We start from the raw sequence: 24148 nt of genomic DNA, 5'->3' as shown, positions 1-24148 counted from the left end.
AAAGATTTTACTACGTTAGTTGTGGGCTATCACTTAACACCCAACTTCACTACGCTGACCAGCCAACCATGTGTTTACCCCCGATAAAAACGTAAACATTTTAAAATAAAAAATCCTGATTGTTGATTGTCAAACCAACATATTTGTCCTGTGTGTAAGAGCGAGATAGACAATCTGGCATATAGCCCCCAATCAAGCAGAAGAGAAATTTGTGAAGATTGACGACACAAAGTTAATCATCGAAGATGAAAAGTAGCTTAGTCCTAAATGGAGTTGTATGCCCCATAGCACATATTTTACAAAGACTACGGCAACAAAAGCCAAACGTTGCCACGTTATGTTGGGAATGGGATGCCGTTGCGACGATTATTGTTGGAGCAACAAGTTGCCTAAATAGCCTGTAGCCTATGTCATGTTTATGTAGGCTACATGTCAGCTTTACATGTAGAAAAGAAAATCTCAGAGAAGGTGAAAGGCTTGGTGACCGGCGTGGAGAAATGCGCGTCTAGTGTGAACAGCATCGCGCCATTCGTAGTATATTGTGGCACTCCAGGGCGCTTCGCAGCCAGTGTGTCCCAGGCGTTAGCTAGATTGAATCTATGGCTCTGGATTGATTGCAATGTCTGAACATCAGTTTCCACGCCTACTGGCCTCCTCTCATTATCATATTGGGAACAATGAATGAATGAATGAATGAATGAATAAATGAATAAATGAATAAATAAATGAATAAATAAATGAATATATAAATGAATAAATCAATCAATAAATCAATAAATCAATACATAAATGAATACTAAATAAATAAATAAATAAATAAATGTAAAATATATGTAACTATTGATTGACAATTTTGCATTAATTCATATATATATTCGTTTATTTCTGTCTAAATGCATGGATGTGGACATTTATTTATTCATTCATTCATTTGTAAATATGGCAGGTTTGGTCCTCCATACACCGGCAGTTTTAAAATCGTCTTCCTTTCGACATTCTCTGACGAATTAAATACACCTCTCCATTGAAGTTAGTGAGAGAATTTGAAAGGCTGCTCTCGCTTCAAGGCTCAAAGCTGAAAATCTGTAAATGTGAGCTCTTAAGTAGTTACATTGCCTGAAAGAGGACAAGGTTTCCTACATTTTAAGGTATAACTTGTTTTTCTGAAGTTAAACTATATGAACGTCAGAGGAATTTGTTTGACAATTAAGTTGAATATCAGAAAAAGATCATCAATCATAAAATCATAAAAATCGTGTGCCACTCTGTGGGCTGCTCAACCATAAAAATCAAGAAGGAGCTACATTTTTCATATATTTAAAACTGTCACGATTCAAAATTGGCTGAATATTTGAAAAAGCTGATTCATTTGGGAATAGCTGAATGTCTTGTGAACATTTTATGCTGAACTAGTTAAGTTAGAAAGAGGAAGAAGCTTTTTAATGATTTGAAAGGATTTACCATGGGACAATAATTTGCACAAAACCTTAATTCTTTAAAAAGTATAAAAGTGAGAAATACCACAAGTCATAGCCAACATCTCCTGAAGGAGCTGAACGTTTTGATACCAAAACTGTAGGAATCGGTGAAAGTATGCTGGACTAGTTAAAGGCCAAAAAACGGCGGAAGAACTAAGAAATTGATATAACTAGAAAAGGCTGTTCCTGCAAAACAGCAGTGAGAATGCTGAAAACCTGAATGGGGATAGCTGACCATGCCAAAAAAACTGAAAATTGTGAACATTTTCATAAAGTTATAAGCTGAAGCTTCAAAGCCACCGAAAGGTATTTTAAATAGGGGCTGGAGCCGGACGAAGGCATAAAACTACAGAAAAGAAGAAAAAAAATGCTAAACAAAGTGAAAAAAATCCGAAAGAAGAGAAACAATGCAAAAAAATATTTGCTGGAGTTTCAAAAGGCCTGAAATGTATGTTAGAAAGGACCTGCAGCAAGATGAAGGCAGAGAAGTACAGAAAAGAGGGAAAAAATGCAGAAGTACTGGCAGTTGGAAGATACTGCTGTGAAATGTATTTTTGAAAGGACCTGGAGCAAGATGAAGGCAGAAAACGGAAGAAAAGAAGAAGAAAAATGCAAAACAAAAAGGGGAACATTTCAGAATGATGAGCTGCAGGAAAATGTGAAAATTTAGTAGAAAAACAGTTACTCAAGTCTGGATTGAACGAATTTCAAGGTTAGAGGACAACACTGGAATGACTGGAACTTGCTGGAAAAACGTAGCAACCGTCGGTCATTGGCAACATTTCTAACCTACAATCTAGGTTTCAGGTTCAAGACGGAGGAGAAACTTATAATGCGTGCCTGCACACCCAGTCCTGTTCAGACACTTAATTTAAGATGACATCAAAATAATAATCCATAGTGCAGGGTTGCCGATGTTGTCGTTGTCCCTGGTGAGTTTTTTATACGTAAATAATATCATGCTACATCTAACCAGCAGATCATTCCTTGCAAGTGTGTCAAAGTGGTATTAACACCGTAGGCTTGAATAATAACTGAAGGCGTGAAGCTAGAGGATGCAATGGAAGCTTTCCTACATAAGCTAGATCTACTACTTCAAATTGAAAACGGAGAAGATATGTAGAGTAGAAACAAGTTACTTAACATCTGTGTTCAATATCGTCAATTAAAAGTAAAAACTTTCCAGTTATGAAGCGTTTGTTCGTAGGATTAATGCCAGCTGCAGCAAACACTTAGCCTACCCCAGCCCTGGTTTGGCTGTTCGTGATGGTCATCTATGACTGTCTTGAGCCTCGATTTTTGCAGATTTCTGTGAAACTTGCTAAAATAAAAACGATCTAGCTAGATTATGTACACTTTAAGCTCAATGTACATACCTTGTTTGGCCAATTTGGTCGATACTGTAGTTGAAGAAAAAGTCGAACCGTTTTATGGAGAGCCATACAACAAACATTTACCTAGCATCAACACCTCAAACAAGTTAACCTATTGATATCCTTTATGTGTCTGTGCGGTCATAAATACAACTCTTTTTGAAGTTTCCATAACGTCACACCCCAGATAGCAAACAGACGTTGAATTGACGTTGAGTTTTGGTTATATTGATCGGTTTCCGTCGGATAACCTGAATTCAACGTTGAATCGACGTTGTAAGTGGTTGTTCTATCAACGTCGTGGAACGTCGTTCCAACAACATCGATTCAACGTTGCTTTTGATTGTTTCAACATCGTTCACAACTGTTGAATGATGGATCGGATTTGTTAACAAGTGGGTACAGTACGTAGAATAGGGATTTTGCAGCATACACTTCGACCCCACATTTGAAAAGTGCGTGATGCGAGCTTCCTTTAAATGGTTAGTTTTTCTACGTTGGGCCTATATAGGCTACAATTAAGACGACGCCTATAAATAAACCTAGACAGGCAACTTCATATCACCTTCTTCTATTGTAAATTGTTGTAACATGATCATTCGCATTACAGTGAGGAAGATGGGTTGGCTACAATTGCCGTGATGACGTCGTTCTGGTCATGGGACCACGACAGATCTCGAGTGCATTTTCATTTAAACAGTTTGTAACCTATTGCAAGTGACAGTTTTGAAATATATAGCTACCACATGGATTTCAATCATAAATGTCATGTAATTAATTGGCAACACAGCCTTATATCATAGTAGTCATTCTTTTTTTTTATCTACAGAAACTATTTGGGCTACTAGCTAAGATACTAAAATTAACTTGGAATAATTTCCATTCTTATTATAAAAAATTACAGAAGCAATCAATTGGTAATGTGTGACATTATTAAGCACACATTAATGGTATAGCAGACCAAAGCTGTATAAATCATACATTGTTATGCTGCAACTTTTCTAGTACACATTAACTGTCACCTACTACAGATACCACCACCCCCCCACCCCCACTCAACGCTTTCAACTGCTTGTTTCCCCAGAGTGGCTGGCAGGTCTGTGTCCAGCGCCTACCATGGCTGCAGGTCCAGATGCTACTTGTCTTCCCCCCCCCCATTGCAAGTGTCTTTGTAAATGCTGTTGGGCTTATGTTCTGAGGTTTTTTTCTCCTCCTCTCTCATGTTATGCTGTAACTTTTCTAGTTGAAGGCAAAAATGGTTGCCTAGGTAGGCTCTCCTGCCAAAGTAAATTCCTTGTCTGTGCAAATTTTCATGGTGAATAAACACCAATTCTGATTCTGATGCAAATTTGAGCTCCAATAATTTAAGAGTTAAATGTGATGAAACGGCAAATCTCCCATGAGTTTCATTTCCAAAGACAAATAATCACAGGATATCACAGTTCTGAGTGAACCTAACTAACATTTTGGAAAAGAATACACAACTACAGCAATTGCAGAATAATAATAATAACTGTATTGATACAACACATTTTCGTACAGAGATTGCAGCTCAAAGACCTGTCCATAAAAATGCTAGTGAGAAAAGATACTATGCAGGTCTGCTTTTGCCGTGATCTATCCCCCCCACACACACACACACACACACACTGAAGCAGCACAGCTGGCAGTGGATGCTTCTAGGACTCTGGCCTCCTGGCCTTGAACTTCCTCTGCTAGCCTTCCTCGCTGCTAAGAGAGAAGACCAGGTAAAAGGAGAGACACAGATGAAAATTTGCAGCCAATTCTAGATAAGATGTTCATTCATTGTATTCTAATACAAGAACATTTTCATAGGTTTACTTTCTACAACAATGACATGTCATGAGCAAGTGAGTAATTATATCAGCTTGCTCCATTAATAAAATACTGAAACATAAAATACATATGTAATTCAGATTGAACTTCAGGTACTTCAGCCTTCAGGTACTAAGACAACAACAAAAAATGAGTAGCATCGAACCAGAATTGCATTTACACAGGTATATGTAGTATTACAGATGGTATGCATACCAACATACAGTGAGGGAAAATGTTTTGATTCCTTGCTGATTTTGAACGTTGCACAAAGTTAGGTTTTGCAAAGGGGTCAAATACTTATTTCACTCCTTAAAATGCAAAAAATGTTTAAAAAAAATGTTAACATGCGTTTTTCTGGATTTTTTGTTTGTATTTTGTCTCTCACTGTTCAAATAAACATACCATAATACAAAATCAGCAGGGGATCCAAATGCCCCGAGCCCTCCGTAGGCTCTCTTAAGGAATATGAGGGGCCAGGAGAGCTCCTCAGAGGTGTGAACAGCCAGGAATTTGACACTGGAGACATATAGTTAAATTGTATTAGGCTAACACTAGTTTTATAGTAGTATTTAGTAGGTCAATATCTCTATATTAAGAATTCTTGAGGCAAAAGTTACTTTGAGAGAATACATGTGAACTTTACATGCTACTAGTGACATCAAGAGTCAATGAGTGGAAAACAAATACTTGTGCATGTTTGTAACATATTCACTCTGCTACTTATGTACACACAGTACTGGATATAACACATATAGCATAAAAGTACAGGCCTACAATGTAGATTTCCCAATGTAAAATACATTGCAGTGCAATCATGTGACTAAAATCACCTTAACAGCAACGGGTACATTATAATCAGTAACAAAACAAGTGTTATTTGTTGCATGTTATTAACATTTACTGTTACAAATTTGACTGGTTCATCCGACCGTTGTTCACACTTCTCTGATAACGTTGGTTATGGTTACCATACAGTAAGTCACTTCTTTTAATGTCTCCATTTATATTGGGTACAGAGCTAACTCATTTTAACACACCAAAACATAGGCTGTCTAAACACATAGCCAAACACTGAGGGCACGGGCCGGGCCGTCTCGTGGATGGTTTAGCAACATATTCAAATGCTAACGTTATTCTTTCGCAGTTGGTGGTGGTTTTCAGCAAGATAAGACAGAGAGAGATTAAGAGACTTTTAGAATATAGTTAGGGTTGATAGTTGTTAGTTTAATAGTTGAATTTAGTAGTTTAATATTTTATCTACAGTAGTTTTTGACAGTTATTGTTTAGTGTTCCGGTAGCGTTATAGTATAGCTAGTAGCTAGTAAGGTTAGGTTGTTAGTATTTTTAAGTGAAGCCCATAAAGCTAGCTCTAGACGTGTACAGTAACTTACAGTAATATTTTTTATATTTCGTGTAATTAATTGTTTAATAGCAGTGTTTTGTACGGTTTTTAAGTCCACAACATAGCTAGTCTAGGTTTTAGCGTCAGTTACTAGTAACGCTAGGTTAGATATAGCGTCACTGTGTCCAATCCCGACCGCTGTAAGCTACTATTGTCCAAACACGAACGGAGTTTGGACACTCAGTTTCCGGTCTTTTTGCCGTCATTTTCTTTTGCTATCGCCAGCAAAGTGTAAGTAGTATAATTTTAGGCACACCAAACAATCTACGTGTCAAATTTCATGAACATATATATATGTTTACATGTCTAAATAATATTGGAAAGTTACTTTGGCTGAAAGACCACTCTGCGACACTCGGGCGACGATCTTTAATCTGACAAATGTGTCTGTGTTGTCATCGTACTGCTACTATGGGTTAGCATATGAGTGTATTTCTACGCTAGTTTAACACTACTTTGTGTAGCCAATGAAAATACACGATCATGTGTGACATGATCTGCAGTCGAGGGGGGGGAATGGATGGGGGCTAGCAAACCCTGCCTGCCCCCCTCCTTTCCTTTGTGACGTGATCTGTAGTCGAGGGGGTGAAGGGAGGGGGGCAGGGAAACACGTTTGATGTCAAGTTGCGACAGCAGGTTTGTTTTGTCTGAAACGTAAAGGCAGACATAATCAAATGTTTTTTTTTTTTTTTTAACAAGCTAGGCTACATCAAGTATTTTATAATAAGTGCTCATTTTTCTCTTGTGTTCCTGCCTGAACAGACAGAGACGCAAAGGAAGAGAGGAGAGTGAGAAAATAAGGAAGAAAAAGGAGTAGAAAAGAGTGAAAAATATCCATGAGAAAAGAATTGGCAGGAAAGAAAAGAAAGACAGCAAGGAGAAGTGAAGAAGCAGAAAGATAGCAAGGAGAAGAAGCAGAAGCAGAAAAGAAAGATAGCAAGGAGAAGAAGCAGGAAAGACTTGAAAGAAAAGAAAGGTAGCAAAGAAAAGAGAATAAACAGAAAAGAAAGGTAGGTAACGTGTGTCAGTATGAGAGTTTTTTTCCTATTCACCTTATTCCGCCCCGCCCACTTTTTTCATCTTTTTGCACTTCCGTTGTATTTGCACTTCCGCTTTACCGGGGATATCATTCGATTCAATGGAGAACTGTAGAGAAGTCCCACTGCAAAAATATTAAATCATTTGGTGGATTTGTGCAAGATGTGCTATGTTCGTGTGCTACAACAAGTCAACACGTACACCCTTTCACTGGATGGCTTGAAAACGACTTTTTGTTCAACTTTGGTTGGAGGTCGATGCAAATTATGTCGGCCCACAACACTCTGACCTCTTTTCTCCATGGTCAAAACAATGATCATACAGGGTCTGATTCCGTCTTCTCCACCTGTAATGGCAGCCACAAACTGCAGTTGACGCTGGGCATCTCTATTAGCCATAAATGAGTACCAGAGCCTGTTTAAGACACTGTCTTTTAGCACCGTTATAAAGTGGAAAGTATCTAAACCGGAAATGAGAATACGCGGATGGCCGCGCCCATTGTGACTTCCGGAATAAGGTCAATAGGTAAACAACTTACCAGTTTCTTGTGTTCATCACGAATGACCGCCGTTGTTGAAGTTCATTCATCAACTGCTATGGACGCAAGTGACTGGTACTTCTTTAGTGAGTGTACAATTGTCGCGATACTTTACGTAATTAAGCTCTTCAGTCCCATGATAAGTGTATTTACCATAGAGTTAATATAACTAGAGACAGCTACTTCTGTCTTCCAAGATGGCGTCCCCATTCATTTCTATGAAAAGGGCTCAGTGGCGCAGTGAGGCAAGCGAGAGCTCCTAACGGACCGCGCTATCTTTCCAGACCGACTCGTCCGGTCTTGCGCAGAAGCTTGTTCCTTGCTCCGAAACTCATGCATGCTTGCAACTAGCTGTATACGTCATACTTTGCGACAACCAGTCGCGAGCTTGTGAGCTGGAGCTAAGGCATTGCAGAAAACTGTCAGAATGTGGTACAAGTCCGATCAAGAAGCAGATAGCCTACATGTGAACTTTACGAAAATCAATACTATTACTACTGTAGTATTATATGTGCAGGGCCTATACGTTGTTCTTTTTGCTTTGTGTTTATAGTTTAACTGCTTATGTATTGTGTCGGATAAATAAACTTTAAACCTGAATATCTGGCTCCGTTGTTGTTCTAGCTTTGCAAAGTAAATTAAGCCTATACCTTTACTATTATAATGATGATGAGTGTTGTTTACAATTACTAGCTTATTGTTAATGCCATCGTTGTGGTGTTAACTGACTTAAAGTTCTAACAATATAACGACCATAACAATGTTGACGCTATCAGACATGATTTATTCATCTTTGTTTTTTCCTCAGAATAACATGTCAACAATATATAATGAAGCCGTAACATGCCACGATATTATAACTAATTTGATTAGGCTATAATTACGTTTGTCATGCCATGTGCATAATAGCGTTCATTACAAAATGGTTAAATCTGCTTCAAAATAACTTAAATTAACTCTACAAACAACCGTCATGTATGTGCAACCAATTGTAAAACTACAATAAAGGTAGGCAGCTGTAGATTATCAAATCCTTTATCTTTGTTCTCATTCAGCTCAGGTAAATCAGCGATTTGCTGATGCTCCCTTTTGTGCTCGTTCATTGTTCGTATCCGCGAGCACGTTTCCAGGCAACTTTTCTTGACGTAAGCAAATAAATGGGCTGCTAGTTTACCCATTTCGGATTGGTTTCAATCTTTGCAAAAATCAGGAAAAATTATTCTATTAAAAAGCTAGTAGTTTGAGCCAGGTTCTAGAATCGAACAACAATTATTGGGGGAGATAGTTTTCGATATGTTGACTGGAGTTAATAGAATAAAAACGACCGGACGAGTCGGGTAGAAAATCGGAAATGCAATACCAGCTACATCCACCGGGGCTGTTGCCTCAAGCCGAGAGTCAAGGGGTGGGGGCTTGGTATTTACCAACGAAACCAGAACATCTAGTCTACTGAATTTCCATACTTAAATGCTGTAGAGTAAGACTATATACTGTATATAAATAAAAATATAAATGTTGTCAAAGCATTGTTTTTAAGATGTAGATATAAACCCATATAAAATATTACGTAATATGATATCCTTGTCTTTGTAACTAACTCGTTTTGTCTCTTTTCTCATTTTCCCTATGACAGGACATTGAAGACTCAGTTTCAAGCTCTTCTTAATAGGTAATTCTTACCTTCCCTCGACCTTAACATTATGGCCTCCTATTGGGCAAAACGGAGGCTGGTGAAAATGATTTGGTCAATAGGTATGAGTGGGTTTATATACAAACAAAATGGCTGAATAGTAAATTGTGTGTTGAAGATGCCTTTTCATTTACTTGTGCTATTGTATCACAGCAATACATTGTCCTTAGGCACTGAGCTATCCGTAAGAAATACCACTAAAATACTCTCCCCCTCCCTCGTTTAAAGGCATACAGGCATCAGTGCTATGCCAAAGTGTGGCAGTAGGCACAACGGCTCCTTCAGTCTTTGGGCCATTGTCTTCAACTCCTTTGAAGGGTCTGAGGCCAGAAAAAATACCTTGTCTAGAATTTGAGGAGGAGGTGGAGGATGTTTCCTATGCAGGCACTGATCCTCAAGATTTAACATTTGATCCTGCACAGTCAGTTACGATGGAGACAGAATCATCTCAGCTTGAGTAAGCAAAGTTACAACTCTCACAATGCAGCAGTGTTATTTACATACAATGTGACTGTTGTCAGATTGTGCAATCGATTTTTGACAGAGATGTTGAATGTTGTTTTGTCTTTTTTCTTTTTCTTCTTAGCTCTTGTAGTACATCAGCAGTGTCACCGTATGGTGATGCAAAGTACATTGTTTTTGAGCAATGCCTCATCAGTCTGTTCGAGACCTGCCCTGTGTGCACAAGGCACTGTAAAGTCAAGCCACGCAGAAAAGGGTCCTTCGTAGCTGTTGACCAACTATGCCCTCATTGCCAGTTCTTCAGACAGTGGAAGAGTCAGCCAGTTATTGGGAGCACCCCTGTTGGCAACCTTCAGCTGTCTGCTGCCATCTATTTTTGTGGAGCTTCATTTGCGAAGTTGAAAAGGGTACTGTGATCATTGTCCCCTGCAGAACATGTTTGTCAAACCTTCACCTCAACACTTATTTACTTTGAATACTTTTTTAGGTGTTTGGGGCAATGCAGCTGAGAACACATAGTTATGCTGCCTTCAAAAAACATGCTAAAGCATACCTGGAACCAGCTATAATCCACAGCTGGACTGAATGGCAAACAGCTACGCTTCAAACACTCAGTAAGGCAACCACTGTCATTCTCTGAGGCGATATGCGAGCAGACTCACCAGGTACACATTTTTCTTTCTGTTCAAATGTGTATGCATTATATCAACAATTTTAGGTGAGATGTTGCCTTACAGTGAATAATTCCACTCATGTTTATTGACTAAATTCAGGACATTCTGCAGTATGGGAGCTACTCGATGATGGATATGCAGACCAACCAAATCATAGACATACAGCTGGTGCAGGTATTTGAAATCATTAGGACTAATGCAATTGATCACATGCATATGCACAAGTAGTATTGACAATAGTGTCATTACAAACCCCTATAAGCCTTAGCTGTCTTTTGGCATACACATATGTGGTCAAAATGGTCAGAAACGTGTGTACATAATCCCCTGTTTTGGCACAGAATGGAAAAAGGTTACTGGATCGCTTTTCTATGTCTGCCTCGTTCTACCCAGAGCAACGAGGTGGGGGGAAGCTCATACATGGAGAAGGAGAGTCTCATCAGAGCTTTGGACCTCCTACATGGTAGTGGTGTGAAGTTGGAGTGCATCATCACCGATTGTCACCCTCAGATCAAAAGTTCCTGAGGGACCGTAAAATCACCCATTACTATGACGTATGGCATGTAGCAAAAGGTAATGTTACCCTTTATTTATATATTGTTCAATACATATAGACGTTTATTAGTAAACACATTTGTGAAGTGGCTATAAGCTTTTACATAAATTGAATTATCACTGAACATTTGTTATGTCTTTCTATTTAAATTTAATTAATTAGGCATGTCAAAGAAGCTGGAACTACTTGCAAAAGACAAGGACTGTGCTTTGGTGAAAAAGTGGCATAGGAGCATAGTCAACCACCTGTACTGGTGTGCCACAAGCTCCCTCTCTGGAACAGAGAAGGTAGCAAAATGGAAGTGTTGAACCACATTCAAGATGTCCACAGTCATTCTGACCCAGCTTTCCCAAAGTGTGAACATCAATCCAATGCCTCAAAGGACCCTAGCAAGTGGTTTCGACCAGGTGTGTATTACACAGTGCATTATAAAGCTATGTTGTGAGCAAACATGTTGTGTATCTTCATCAATATACAAGATTCTAAATTACAATTTACATTCTCTTACATTTCTCTTAGGTTCTACAGCTCTGAACAGGATTGAAAAGGTGCTAACAAACAAGAGGTGCCTTACTGATGTTGAAAAGCTAAGCCATCATTTCCAGACATCAACTGTGGAGTCATTCCACAGTGTCATCCAGTGTTTTGCTCCCAAAAACGTTGTTTTCCCTTCATTGGAATGCTATGCAGGTATGTACAATCAAATCTTTAGTAATGCAAATGTGAATGGGGGACCAGATGTCTGCAGAAACTGGTTTTGTTCCGTGAAGGTGTGACATTAGCAATGGTCTGGAGACATCAGGCCTAATTGCCGGCCATCAAAATGCAAATTATTTCAGTTTAGGCTACTCTAACTGAAAGGCACTGGCTAGAGTCTAGTTTACAGTTTTAGCAACAGCCTTTGCCATGAATTTACAGGAATAATTTGATTGGTGTGTGCATACAAAATGATTCACAATTGTGTTACAACATTTCTGGTGTTGTTCTGTTTAGGTTGTACCTTGCTGCCATGCACTTCAATGAGAATGCCGAGCACCCATAACGGAAGACAGCCAAGGGGAAAAAAATGTATCGACTTGCGAGTTCCCAAAGGCCAAAAGGGGAGGTTACACAGTCAAACAAATGAAGACAGAGCCAAGAATGTGTAAGTATAAAAAATATTTTTTTTATTATAATCAACAAATCAAAATGTGCAACAGCAAAGGCGCTAAAATATAATATTCACATCTATTCACACACAACAGGCTATGTCTTCAACATGATGCAACTGGTGTTGGAAGAGATCATCCATGACCCCCTTCCTAATGTGGCTGCGGTCCAGCGTATTCCTGTGCCCCAGCCCCTGTGTGGTCAGCTCGACAGGCCTTCCATGGAGGATGCTGTTGTTCAACATTTGACACGGTTCAGTCAAGGGGGGATCTGAACCCAACGTACTGCCCTGAAGCATCAGGAAACTCCCTCCGTATGCGCAGCACCACACAAGAGGGGATGACAACACGGACACTTCTTCCAAGGGAACCCCAGCACCAGCACACAAATGTCCTGTAGGACAAATGTCTGCATTGCCTGCAAACAGAACAGGGTGGAAGAGCACACTTTGTTTTACTTTTTATTTTATCATTAGTATTTATTTTACATTTCAAGGTAATACACAGGATGATTGTGTTGACACAAAATAAAGTTTGTCATTCTGTCTTGATCAAACTGTGTTTTTTGTAATATGCTCAACTAATAATAAATGCTTATTGGTTATAAACACTTTATTTATATACTGTATCAGATTGGCCTCACCTTTCCATCCCTCTTATTCTCAAACGGCCATGGTCAACCCTGTAAATATTCATTGCATTTTGCAAGGAATACATATTGAGGCACACCGGGTCGAGGCCAGGATGGTCAATCATACAGGTTATTGCTTCAGAAACCTGGTCCATTCTTCTCATGACCTATACAAAAAAAAGATGACCATGCAGTTATTTCACAATTTTGAATGAGCAGAAAGCAGCATGTAGCTTGTACATGTATCTCCAGTTTTAGTTACCTGAGGTATTTCCCGACAACATATATTTTCTCTATCTAGGGGCATGTGTGCACAGTTTCCACAAGTACACCTGGTAAGGGCAGATGATTGTAAGATCACATAACTACATGGAAAGAAAGTACTCTAATAATCAGGTGGCCTTATCAGCAGGAGAGTATGGTAACAATAATACTATACTAACGTATACTTTCGTTGCTATCAGTGATATGAACAGCCCAATGCAGACTGGCTGCAAACCTTTTAGCTAACAGGGTGTCTTGACAAAAATAATACCAAGAGGGTACAAGTAATAAAACAGTGCTAATTAATAACATTTAGCTTACAATGCTAAAACAAACCTAATACAAAGTTATGCTTAGGCTACGACATTGAAGTGCGAGTTTTAGCCTACACTAGGAGCTACGCTTTTACTGTACAGCTAACAGGTGATGTTGCAAATTCAAGACAATTCGAAATGACAACTTACCAATCTGAAACAGTCATTTCAAATCTTCGGGCGAATGGTTGCTCCTCTACTTCAGATTCTTCCTCTGATTCAGGCTCAAACATATAAGGTCGAACACCTAATGCCTCCATGTTATTTTCACCATGGATGTTTTAGTTAGTGCATGTCGCGTCTTTGCTCGCAGCTTCGCTCGTTGTAAACCAACCAATCAGCGCGCAGCTCATCTAAATATTAATGAGCATACCATAAAAGGAGAAAACCTCGCGTTTTTTCCCGGTAACATTTTAGAGGATGTAAAAGGGGGCATAGAACAGCACCAGGGGCATTTTCAGTTCAAACAATGTTACATACCCTATTCTGAGACCTTAAGGAACAGTGTGAAACAACAAAAAAACACAGTCAATTGCCCCTTTAAAGAATGGTGTGACTTATAGAGGTACACCTTTGACAGTCATTGTGTCCTCCTTTATTTGTGATGCTCCCGCACATGCATTTGTCAAACAGGTAAAATGTCACAATGGCTACTCAGGCTGTGACAAATGCCATCAAGTTGGTGAGTGGCGGAGAAAAATGGCATATCCAGAGACCACTGTTAGGCTTAGATCTGATGAGGAGTTTGTTATGATGGCAGATGAGGGTCATCATTTAAACCCTAGTCCTCTCTCAGGTGTTGTGAAAATGGTGTCCCAGTTTCCTATTGCCTACATGCACCTCTGTTGTCTTGGTGTTACTCGAAAATTAATACAGTTTTGGTTAAGGGGCAAAAACTTGACCACACGGCAGCCGTCAAAAGTGGTTTCAGCATTGTCAGACAAATTAATTAATCTTCGTCCACATATTCCAGCAGAATTTGCCCGCAAACCTCATGGATTGACAGAAATTGATAGATGGAAGGCAACAGAACTGCGACAGTTCATGATTTACAGTGGGCCTGTGGTTCTCAAAGACATTCTTCCACAGGACCTTTATGATAATTTCTTATTACTTTCAGTTGGTATGTCATTGCTTCTCTGCCCTAACCTCTCCGACTCCATGATAGATTTTGCACATAGAATGTTGGTAGCTTTTGTGAGTAATTTTGGTGAGTTGTATGGTAAAGAGGAGATGGTGTTTATCATACATCAAGTAATACATTTGGCTGATGAGTATAGGCAGTTTGGTCCACTTGACAATGTATCTTCTTTTCCATTTGAAAATGTCCTTGGAAAAATAAAAAGAATGTTAAGAAAGCCACACCAGCCTTTACAACAAGTGGTTAAAAGGCTTTCTGACGTACCTGGTATACTGGTACAACCGCCAGGTGTCCAGCCTGTACTTGTAGACATTCACCAGAAGGGTCCATTGCCACCCCAGTTTAGTCTTGCACAGCAGTATAGGAAGGTTGTTACACAGGAGTTTTGCCTTTCCACCAAGCAGGGAGACAACTGCATAGCAATAGGACAAGAAATTGCACTAGTACAAAACATACTGAAGTTCAGTGGTGCAGTATATGTAATTTATAGAAAGTTTAACAACACTGAATCATATTTTTCTTATCCTTGTCCCTCCTCATACATCAGTTGTTACAGAGTTTATGGTTTACACGAGTGCTTTGGTGTTGGGCAACTTGAGAATATTCCGAGAAAATGTGTATTATTCCCAGAAAAAAAGTTTCATTGCAATCCCCCTTCTTCACAAAGCCTAATATGAAACAATAACAACAAACAAACAAGTGGATGGCAGACCCTAACCCAAATAGGAATAAGCTATGTGTCTTCAATAGAGGGGGCTCATTGATTTGTTGTTTTGTAGCTGGTTTATTGTGTTTGTGTGTTTTCCGTGCGGCTAGAGCAGTGGTCTCGGGGGCACATCCATGGTTTGAGCGGGTCGCCAATTGCTGGTTGCCTCAACATTCCATCGGGCTCAAGTGCATAAATACCCACCGCCAGTATCACACATGAAGACTAGGGTTGAGTTAGTGATTGGGTTAGGGTTAGCTCCACTTCTGTGATAGGGCTGCCTCTTTCTTGTTTCCACCTTGGGGGTTAGGTACAGCCTAACATAACAAAATAACAATACAAATATTTAAAAAGGATGGCAGAAATCTTTATAAACCAATAAGAATTATAATAATAAATGGCTACAGTTTTTAGGGTGGCCTTTTATCACTCTTTAACACTCTTATCACTCAAAATATGTTATATGCCCTGTTTAATGAATCTCAAACAAATTCATTCAATTCAATAACTATTAGGTTACAGATGGCACAGCTGTGGAAAGTGGTGGAATTTCCAGACAAAAGCACTGCAGTTGTTGCATCAAACTGGTTGGAAGAGACAGGACAAGAGAAGACATGTTATTGGCCTCCATAAGATGGACAGCGGATGCAAAACGCTGTAATGAACCACATCCCACCAGGACGAGAGTGGTCCATTCATAAAGGCGTCAGGGTCTTGGCTAACTGTGGTAAGTAAGGTTACTTAAAGAAAACAAAAAAATTAAAAACAGACTTGTTTAGTTTCATTTACTTAATTCCCTTTCAGCATCCTATGTTAAGGCAAAGCAACATCTCCAGAAGTCTTTGCAGCCAGATTGCCCTACGTTGGACATTCAGTCCAAAGAAGAGAGCAACACCAGGCAAAGAAAAAGAAGGTAAATGTCTTGTTGTACAGAGAGTTTGTAATAAAATGAATTTCCTATTGTACTGTCAATTCACTTGTACAATTCTGCTTTCATGGTGCGTGTCTGTTTGGTTGCCACGGCAATGGAGCAGCTGTGCTCGCTAACGAGCTGGGCAGAGAATCACGAATTTAGCTGGATTCCACACCTCAAACAAGTTAACCTAGACGCAAAACTACACGTCCAATCCCAAAAATACGGATATTTTCCGAGACCCAAGACTCTGCCGAAGCCATTGATATCCTTTATGTGTCTGTGCGGTCAGAAATACAACTCTTTTTGCAGTTTCCAAAACGTTACCCAATTCTGCTTTCATGGTGCGTGTCTGTTTGGTTGCCACTGCAATGGAGCAGCTGTACTCGCTAATGAGCTGGGCAGAGAGAATGACACATTTAGCTAGCATCCACACCTCAAACAAGTTAACCTAGTGTTACGGGGTGGTGGTGGTGGACCCAAGTGCACAACACAGACACGCAAAAAACGGAGGTATGGTCCAGAGGGGTTTAATGTTGGGGTAAGTGCAGAGGGGAATGATGATGATGAAAAAACAGACAGGACGGCAGGGTAGGCTGTACAGGGTCTGGCAAGGTTGGTGATCCTGGAGGCACAGGCAAAAAGTTAGTACAGGAATGTCACACATAAAAATACAGGTCTACTGGAACCTGGAGTATACTACCGAGGGTAGACGAAACTATTATCCGGCGATGAATGATGTGAAAACCAGGGTTGATAAACTGCAGGGCTGATGAGTTGATGGGAGACAGGTGTGAAGACTGAGGCAGAGTGAGTGGGTAATTGAGACTGGAGACCATGGCCACACCCACAACCGGGGAACACAAACAACCCGCCACTAGGGGGCAGAGGTCATGACACCTAGACGCAAAACTATACGCCCAATCCAAATTATAAGGATATTTTTCCGAGACCCAAGACTCTGCCGAATCCAGAGATGTCCTTTTTATGTCTCTGCGGTCAGAAATACGACTCTACCTGCAGTTTCCAAAACGTGATCCAATTCTGCTTTCATGATGCTTGTTTATTTGGTTGCCACGGTGATGGTGCAGCTATGATTGCTAACACGCTGAGGGCAGAGAATAACCAACATTTACCTAGCATCCACACCTCAAACAAGTTAACGTAGACGCAAAACTATACGTCCAATCCAAAAAATGAGGAAATACGACTCTACCGGCAGTTTAAAAACACGTCTACTTTCGAAATTCTCTGACGAATTTTACCCACCTCTCCATTGAAGTTAGTGAGAGAATTTAAAGGCTGCTCTCGCTTCAAGGCTCAAAGCTGAAAATCTGTAAATGTGAGCTCTTTAGTAGATACATTGGCTGAAAGAGGACAAGTGTTCCTACATTTTAAGGTATAACTTGTTTCTGTAAGTTAAACTATATGAACGTCAGAGGAATTTGTTTGACAATTTAGTGGAATACCAGAAAAAGAGCAGCCAGCAGTGTGCCACTCTGCTGGCTGCTCAACCAAGAAGGAGCTAAATGTTTCATGTATTTACACCTGTCATGATTGAAAATTGGCTGAATATTTGAAAAAGTTGAATCATTTGGGAATAGCTGAATGTCTTGTGAACATTTTAAAGTTTGAATGGTGTCTCTAGCTGAAAGTATGCTGAACTGGTTAAGTTTGAAAGAGGAGGAAGCTTTTTAATGATTTGAAAGGATTTACCATGACTTTTAATGGGAGAATAATTTGCACAAAAACCTTAATTGTCTAAAAAGTATAAAAGTGAGAAATACCAAAAGTCATAGCCATCATCTCCTGAAGGAGCTGAACATTTTGATACCAAAGTTGTAGGAATTGGTGAAAGTATGCAGGACTAGTTAAAGGCTAAAAAAACGGCGGAAGAACTAAGAAGTTGATATAATAACTAGAAAAGGCTGTTCCTGCGAAACAGCAGTGAGAATGCTGAAAACCTGAATGGGGATAGCTGACCATGCTATTAAGCTGAAAATTGTGAAATTCTTTAGAAAGTTATAAGCTGAAGCTTCAAAGCGATCGAAAAGGTATTTTAAATAGGGGCTGGACGAAGGCATAAAACTACAGGAAAGAGAAGAAAAATGCAAAACAAAGTGAAAAAAAAACTGAATGAAGAGAAACTATGCATAAAAATGTGAACATTTAGCGAAAAAATATTTTCTGGAGTTTCAAAAGGCCTGAAATGTATGTTAAAAAGGGGAACATTTCAGAAAGATGAGCTGCAGGAAAATGTGAAAACCTAGCAGAAAACCAGTTGCTTAAATCTGGGTTGAACGAATTTGAAGGTAAGAGGACAACACTGGAATGACTTGAACTTGCTGGAAAACGTAGCAACCATTGGTCATTGGCAACAGACTGGCAACATTTTTTAATAGAATCTAGGTTTCAGGTTCAAGACGGAGGAGAAACTTATAATGCGTGAACATGCGTGCGAATAACAGAAATTTGCCTAGCATCCATACCTCAAACAAGTTAAACTACACGCAAAACTACACGTCCAATCCCCCCAAAAAACGGATATTTTCCGAGACCAAGACTCTGCCGAAACCATTGATATCCTTTATGTGTCTGTGTGGTCAGAAATACAACTCTTTTTGCAGTTTCCAAAACGTTACCCAATTCTGCTTTCATGGTGCGTCTCTGTTTGGTTGCCACTGCAATGGAGCAGCTATACTCGCTAACGAGCTGAGCAGAGAGAATGACACATTTAGCTAGAATCCACACCTCAAACAAGTTAACCTAGACGCAAAACTGTACGTCCAATCCAAAAAATTCGGATATTTTCCGAGACCCAAGACTCTGCCGAAACCAGAGATATTCTTTATATGTCTGTACAGTCAGAAATAGACTCTACCTGCAGTCTTGAAAACGTGTTCCTTTGGTTTCCTGGTGTGTGTTTGTTTGGTTGCCACGGCAATGGAGCAGCTGTGCTCGCTAACGAGCTGGGCAGAGAATCACGAATTTAGCTGGATTCCACACCTCAAACAAGTTAACCTAGACGCAAAACTATACGTCCAATCCAAAAAATGAGGATATTTTCCGAGACCCAAGACTCTCCCGAAACCAGAATAATGTCCTTTATATGTCTGTGCGGTAATACGACTCTACCAGCAGTTTAAAAACACGTCTACTTTCGAAATTCTCTGACGAATTTTACCCACCTCTCCATTGAAGTTAGTGAGAGAATTTGAAAGGCTGCTCTCGCTTCAAGGCTCAAAGCTGAAAATCTGTAAACGTGTGCTCTTTAGTAGTTACATTGGCTGAAAGAGGACAAGTTTTCCTACATTTTAAGGTATAACTTGTTTCTGTAAGTTAAACTATATGAACGTCAGAGGAATTTGTTTGACAATTTAGTGGAATACCAGAAAAAGAGCAGCCAGCAGAGTGCTCAATCATAAAAATCAAGAAGGAGCTAAATGTTTAATTTGCACAAAAACCTTAATTCTTTAAAAAGTATAAAAGTGAGAAATACCAGAAGTCATAGCCATCATCTCCTGAAGGAGCTGAACGTTTTGATACAAAAATTGTAGGAATCGGTGAAAGTATGCAGGACTAGTTAAAGGCCAAAAAACGGCGGAAGAATTGAGAAGTTGAAAAGCAATAGTGAGAATGCTTAACAGCATTCTCACAACTAGAAAAGGCATTTCCTGCTGAAAATGCGTTGGAATGCTGAAATCTGAAATTCTTTTTTTAAATGGCTGAAAATACAGAAATGAGAAAATACCTGCAAGCTGAAATTAATTTTGAAAATGTGTGACTCACTCTAAAGAGGCAGTGTGGTAGCTGAACTGCATCATCTCACAAAGCTAAGTGCTTAAATACAATGCGGGAGAATACATTTGAACGTTGTGAAGCAATCAAAGAAAAAGTTGAATTTCAAGAGCCACAATACATATCACCAGTGTTGGGAGTAACGCGTTACAAAGTAACGCATTACTGTAATTCCACTACGTTTAGCGGTAACGAGCATGTAACGAAGTATTTTTTTAAATCAATTAACACAGTTACAATTACTGAAATTTAAATGAGTTCGTTACTCGCGTTACTCTCTTTTGTGAAAAATGAACACTTGCAGACAAGAAGACAAGATAGGCCTACTTTAGCTGCTTCTGATCTGACATCGCAGGACCTTGGTGGCGCAATGATACACCAATCGAATCAATCAATGAGCATTAAACCACATCATGGCCGACAGTGCGGATAGAATGAGCTTTCTCTCCTGGAAGTATGGACATTACTTTTCGCTCGTCGAAAGTAAAGACAAAAATGTAGTGGTGAGTTGTAAATTATGTGCAGGTGCAAAGACCCTATCCACATCTAAGAGTAGCAATTCCAATCTTATGAAGCACCTGTTGAAACAACACGCTTCGACAAAGCTAGTAGCGAAAGACCCCAGCCCTACGGATGCTGAAGGCGCCACTCCATGCAAACAACCAAGGCTAGACTTTACACGGACTGCAGTGCAGCCGATAAGCCAGGCAGAGCTGAATAAATTGATTGCTAGGTATGTTGTCGATGACATGCATCCTCTGTCAACTGTCGAGTCAGTTGCCTTCAGGCAACTAATAAGCAAAATTCCGGTGATAAATGGAGGCTCGGGGCAAATGTGCAGGAAGACGTTTTCCAGCTATTTAGACAGAGAATATGCGAAAATGCAGGTCGAGCTAAAAAAAACATTTGAGGGTTTACAAGATGTCTCTACCACAGCAGACATCTGGACTGCTTACAATAAAAGCTTTCTAGGTGTAACTGCACACTGGATTAATCCAAACAACATGCTACGTGGGAAATCAGCCCTGGCATGCCAGAGATTCAAGGGCCGACATACGTATGACATTATTGCAACCGAAATAGACAACATCCACTCATCCTATGGCCTATCTTTCAAAGTGACAGCAACTGTTACTGACAATGGCTCTAATTTTGTCAAGGCGTTTCAAATGTACCAGCCACCTGAGCCAGACACTGAAGATAATTTGGAGGAGGATGAGGCGACTTTTACAAACCTTGGGGATGTGCTAGATAATGCTGTCGATGTCAATGACGTGGTTTTACCCCCACATCACAGATGCGCATCGCACACATTGAACCTCATCTCATGCACTGATGTCGATAAGTGGCTAATGTCAAAGCCAGAAACGAAATCTATCTACAGAAATGCTACCACAAAATGCGCAGGGCTGTGGAACAAGGCAAGTCGGTCAACGGTGGCTTCGGAGATTGTCAACGACGTTATTGCTAAGAAGCTGCTTGTACCTTGCACCACCAGGTGGAATTCGTTCTATGATGCGGTAGCTCGAATTTCTGAGATACCTGTGGCCGAATTGAATACAATATCCTCCCAACTTCAGATGAAATGCATCAATGAAAGGGAACATCAGGTCCTTAAAGAGTATTGTGTTGTGATGAAGCCACTTACTGTGGCTCTTGACATTCTGCAAGGCGAGGACAATTGTTTTTACGGAACACTCTTGCCCACTCTGGAGACGTTGATGTCTAAGACTCTGGATTTAAAAAAACACCTTGCAATCCTTGATGGCCTACCAGAGGCAATTGTTCAGGTAAGAGCTGCTATTTTATTTTGCATTTATATGTATCCAATCAATAGCTCAGTTTCATTTATTTGTGTCTACATAATGTGAAGTATTTATAAGTGCAGGTCAATTTAGTAGTGACTGCTCTGTAATAAGATTTATGCTATATGCCAAATATGTATAATACACTTGTTTTTAAGACTTGTTTTAATACTCTTGTTATGTCTTTTGTGTCATGTATTTCAGGCAATCAAAACCAGATTTGCATGTGTTCTTGAGGATAATGATGCTCTACTAGCTGCTGCAACCCTACCCAAGTTCAAGTTACGTTGGCTGCGTGGCCAGGAGAGGAAAGACCTTGTAAAAGCAAGTCTAGTAGCAGAATGCAGAAAATATGTCCCAGAGCAGGATGAGCACCCAGGGGAAACCCCAACAACACAGCGCCGGCCATCTACCAAAGAGGATGAATTCTTTAGCTTTGATGAGAGTGAGGAGGATGCCTATGTCTCTGTTGAAAATGAAGTAGCTGATTACTTTAAATCAGGAGCCACAGGGATGGACGCTCTGAATCAGTTTCCCATAATAAAGAAAGTTTCACTTAAATATAATGCAGCCACTCCATCCAGTGCCCCAGTGGAAAGACTCTTTAGCCTTGGGAACCTGATTCTCTCTCCAAAGAGGAATAGGCTCTCAGATCAAAAGTTTGAGAAGCTTCTCCTCTTGAGGTACAATAACTGGTTTGAAAGCTAGCAATGTTGTGGCTACTGGTCAGAGGTGAGAGAAGAGACTTGTTAGCCCATTTTTACGTTTGTTGAGAATCTCATCTCTTATCTGTATTTAGCTTTGCCATATGAGGCATGTTTGTTAAAACATTTTGTTAACCTTTTGTTAAATCACATACTCAATTATATGCAGCACCTCAAGGCACCTTTGTTTTCTCTTTTAATTAGTGTTAATACTGTAGGCCAATCACTTTTATTTCATTGGGCCTAATGCGGTTAAAAAAACACTGTTAAATGACTGAGACAGTTATTTTGTATTAAGTTAAGTATTAAAAGGGACTTTTGTACTACTGCTTGATTTGAAAGCCTGTTGCCCTGTTGATTACAATAAATAGGTCTAAAAAATATGTTTATTGTGTTTGACTGTTCAGTACTGTTCATTACATTAAAAAAGCAGACATAAAAGTAACTTAAAAGGTACTTTCCCTAGTAACTAATTACTTTTGATATACAGTAACTGGTAAAGTAATTAAATTACCTTTAAAAGAAGTAACTAGTAACTGTAACTAATTACTAATTTTCAGTAACTTGCCCAACACTGCATATCACAAATGTAAGGAATGAGACAGCTATATAAGCAGAGTGGTTGTGTAAGCTACCACTCTGTATCAGCAGTCATTTAATAATTCCATACACTTAATCATTCTACCGCCCTTATACTGTTTGCAGAACATTACAAAGTGTGGTGTAGACCATTACATCACAGTAAAACATATTTATTGTATGAAAATTACACAGTTCTCAAATACACATGTATGGTTTTAATTAAGATGAACACGAAAATTAGACCATCACGTCGCCTTAAAAAAATGAACGACATTGAATAATTAACGAGGCTAAGTACCGCCAGAAACTACTGGTACATCGCATTCAGTTGGTTTAAACGGCTGCTATAATTTTAGCTGACCACTAGATGTCACTGTGCTCTCCAATTTCAATGCGCCAATAGTTCGGCTCTTTGGTTCGGAGCAATCCGGAAGAAACCAAAGTTTCACAAGGCATCGTTCGCCCATCCCTACTAATTACACATGTAAACGGAGCAATACTATTATTGGCATAAACCGACAATGGCTATCAGGTTTCTCATAGTCAAGTTAACGCACTCGGTGGCGTAGTAGAACAAAACAGTAGCCTACCATTAGCATAGTAGTTAGTAAATGAGATATTAGCAGCATCTTCAGAATTAGTAGTTGTAGTGTGGCATAAGATATAGCAGTATCAGTAGTGGTAGTAGTTGTGTTGTGGTGCTCTTAGTCTTTTAATGAGACGAGTTGACTGAATCGCTTGTCTTGTGTCTCCACTAATCAGCTAATACCAATCACTTGTGTAAGAGACTGGCACTTGTTTGTGTGGTTGCCACGGTGATTGTGCAGCTATGGCTGCTAATGCGCTGAGGGCTGAGACTACCAGAAATTTAGCAAGAATCCACACCTCAAACAAGTTAACGTAGATGCAAAACTATACGTCCAATACAAAAAATTATATTTTCCGAGACCCAAGACTCTGCCGAAACCAGAGATGTCCTTTATATGGCTGTGCGTTCAGAAATACGACTATAACGGCAGTTTATAAATCTTGTTATTTTTTGTTTTCTGTGACGAATTTGTCACCACATTTGCATTGGACTCTATGGGGCGA

The 24148-nt window shown here is 39.6% G+C and overlaps 2 protein-coding genes, 1 long non-coding RNA gene and 1 pseudogene across 4 annotated transcripts; 2 read left to right on the top strand and 2 right to left on the bottom strand.

Annotated features, from left to right (window-relative positions):
* Positions 1-4375: 4375 nt before the first annotated feature.
* Positions 4376-6503, bottom strand: LOC146235992 (uncharacterized). Its single transcript, XR_014740987.1, has 3 exons — positions 6421-6503; positions 5093-5206; positions 4376-4582 (listed from the first exon to the last, which is right to left on the bottom strand). It is a non-coding gene; the product is annotated as an uncharacterized LOC146235992 (long non-coding RNA).
* Positions 6504-7117: 614 nt separating this feature from the next.
* Positions 7118-12446, top strand: LOC146235991 (uncharacterized; annotated as a pseudogene). The gene is made up of 10 exons (XR_014740930.1): positions 7118-9420; positions 9587-9815; positions 9945-10227; positions 10308-10485; positions 10594-10668; positions 10888-11067; positions 11213-11457; positions 11570-11740; positions 12044-12194; positions 12295-12446. The product of XR_014740930.1 is annotated as an uncharacterized LOC146235991 (transcript).
* Positions 12444-14878, bottom strand: LOC146235990 (P2X purinoceptor 7-like). Its single transcript, XM_084686967.1, has 4 exons — positions 14813-14878; positions 13092-13214; positions 12842-12996; positions 12444-12616 (listed from the first exon to the last, which is right to left on the bottom strand). Exons 1-4 carry the CDS (start codon positions 14876-14878, stop codon positions 12454-12456), a joined length of 507 nt encoding a protein of 168 aa, XP_084543093.1. The 3' UTR covers positions 12444-12453.
* Positions 13019-22875, top strand: LOC146235989 (zinc finger BED domain-containing protein 4-like). Its single transcript, XM_084687492.1, has 2 exons — positions 13019-21755; positions 21975-22875. Exons 1-2 carry the CDS (start codon positions 20379-20381, stop codon positions 22476-22478), a joined length of 1881 nt encoding a protein of 626 aa, XP_084543618.1. The 5' UTR covers positions 13019-20378; the 3' UTR covers positions 22479-22875.
* Positions 22876-24148: the final 1273 nt, after the last annotated feature.

This window comes from Hypomesus nipponensis, chromosome 22 (genome assembly GCF_054491055.1).
Source record: "Hypomesus nipponensis isolate SF chromosome 22, ASM5449105v1, whole genome shotgun sequence".
Taxonomy (NCBI): domain Eukaryota; kingdom Metazoa; phylum Chordata; class Actinopteri; order Osmeriformes; family Osmeridae; genus Hypomesus; species Hypomesus nipponensis.
This window is presented reverse-complemented; position numbering and strand designations above follow the sequence as displayed.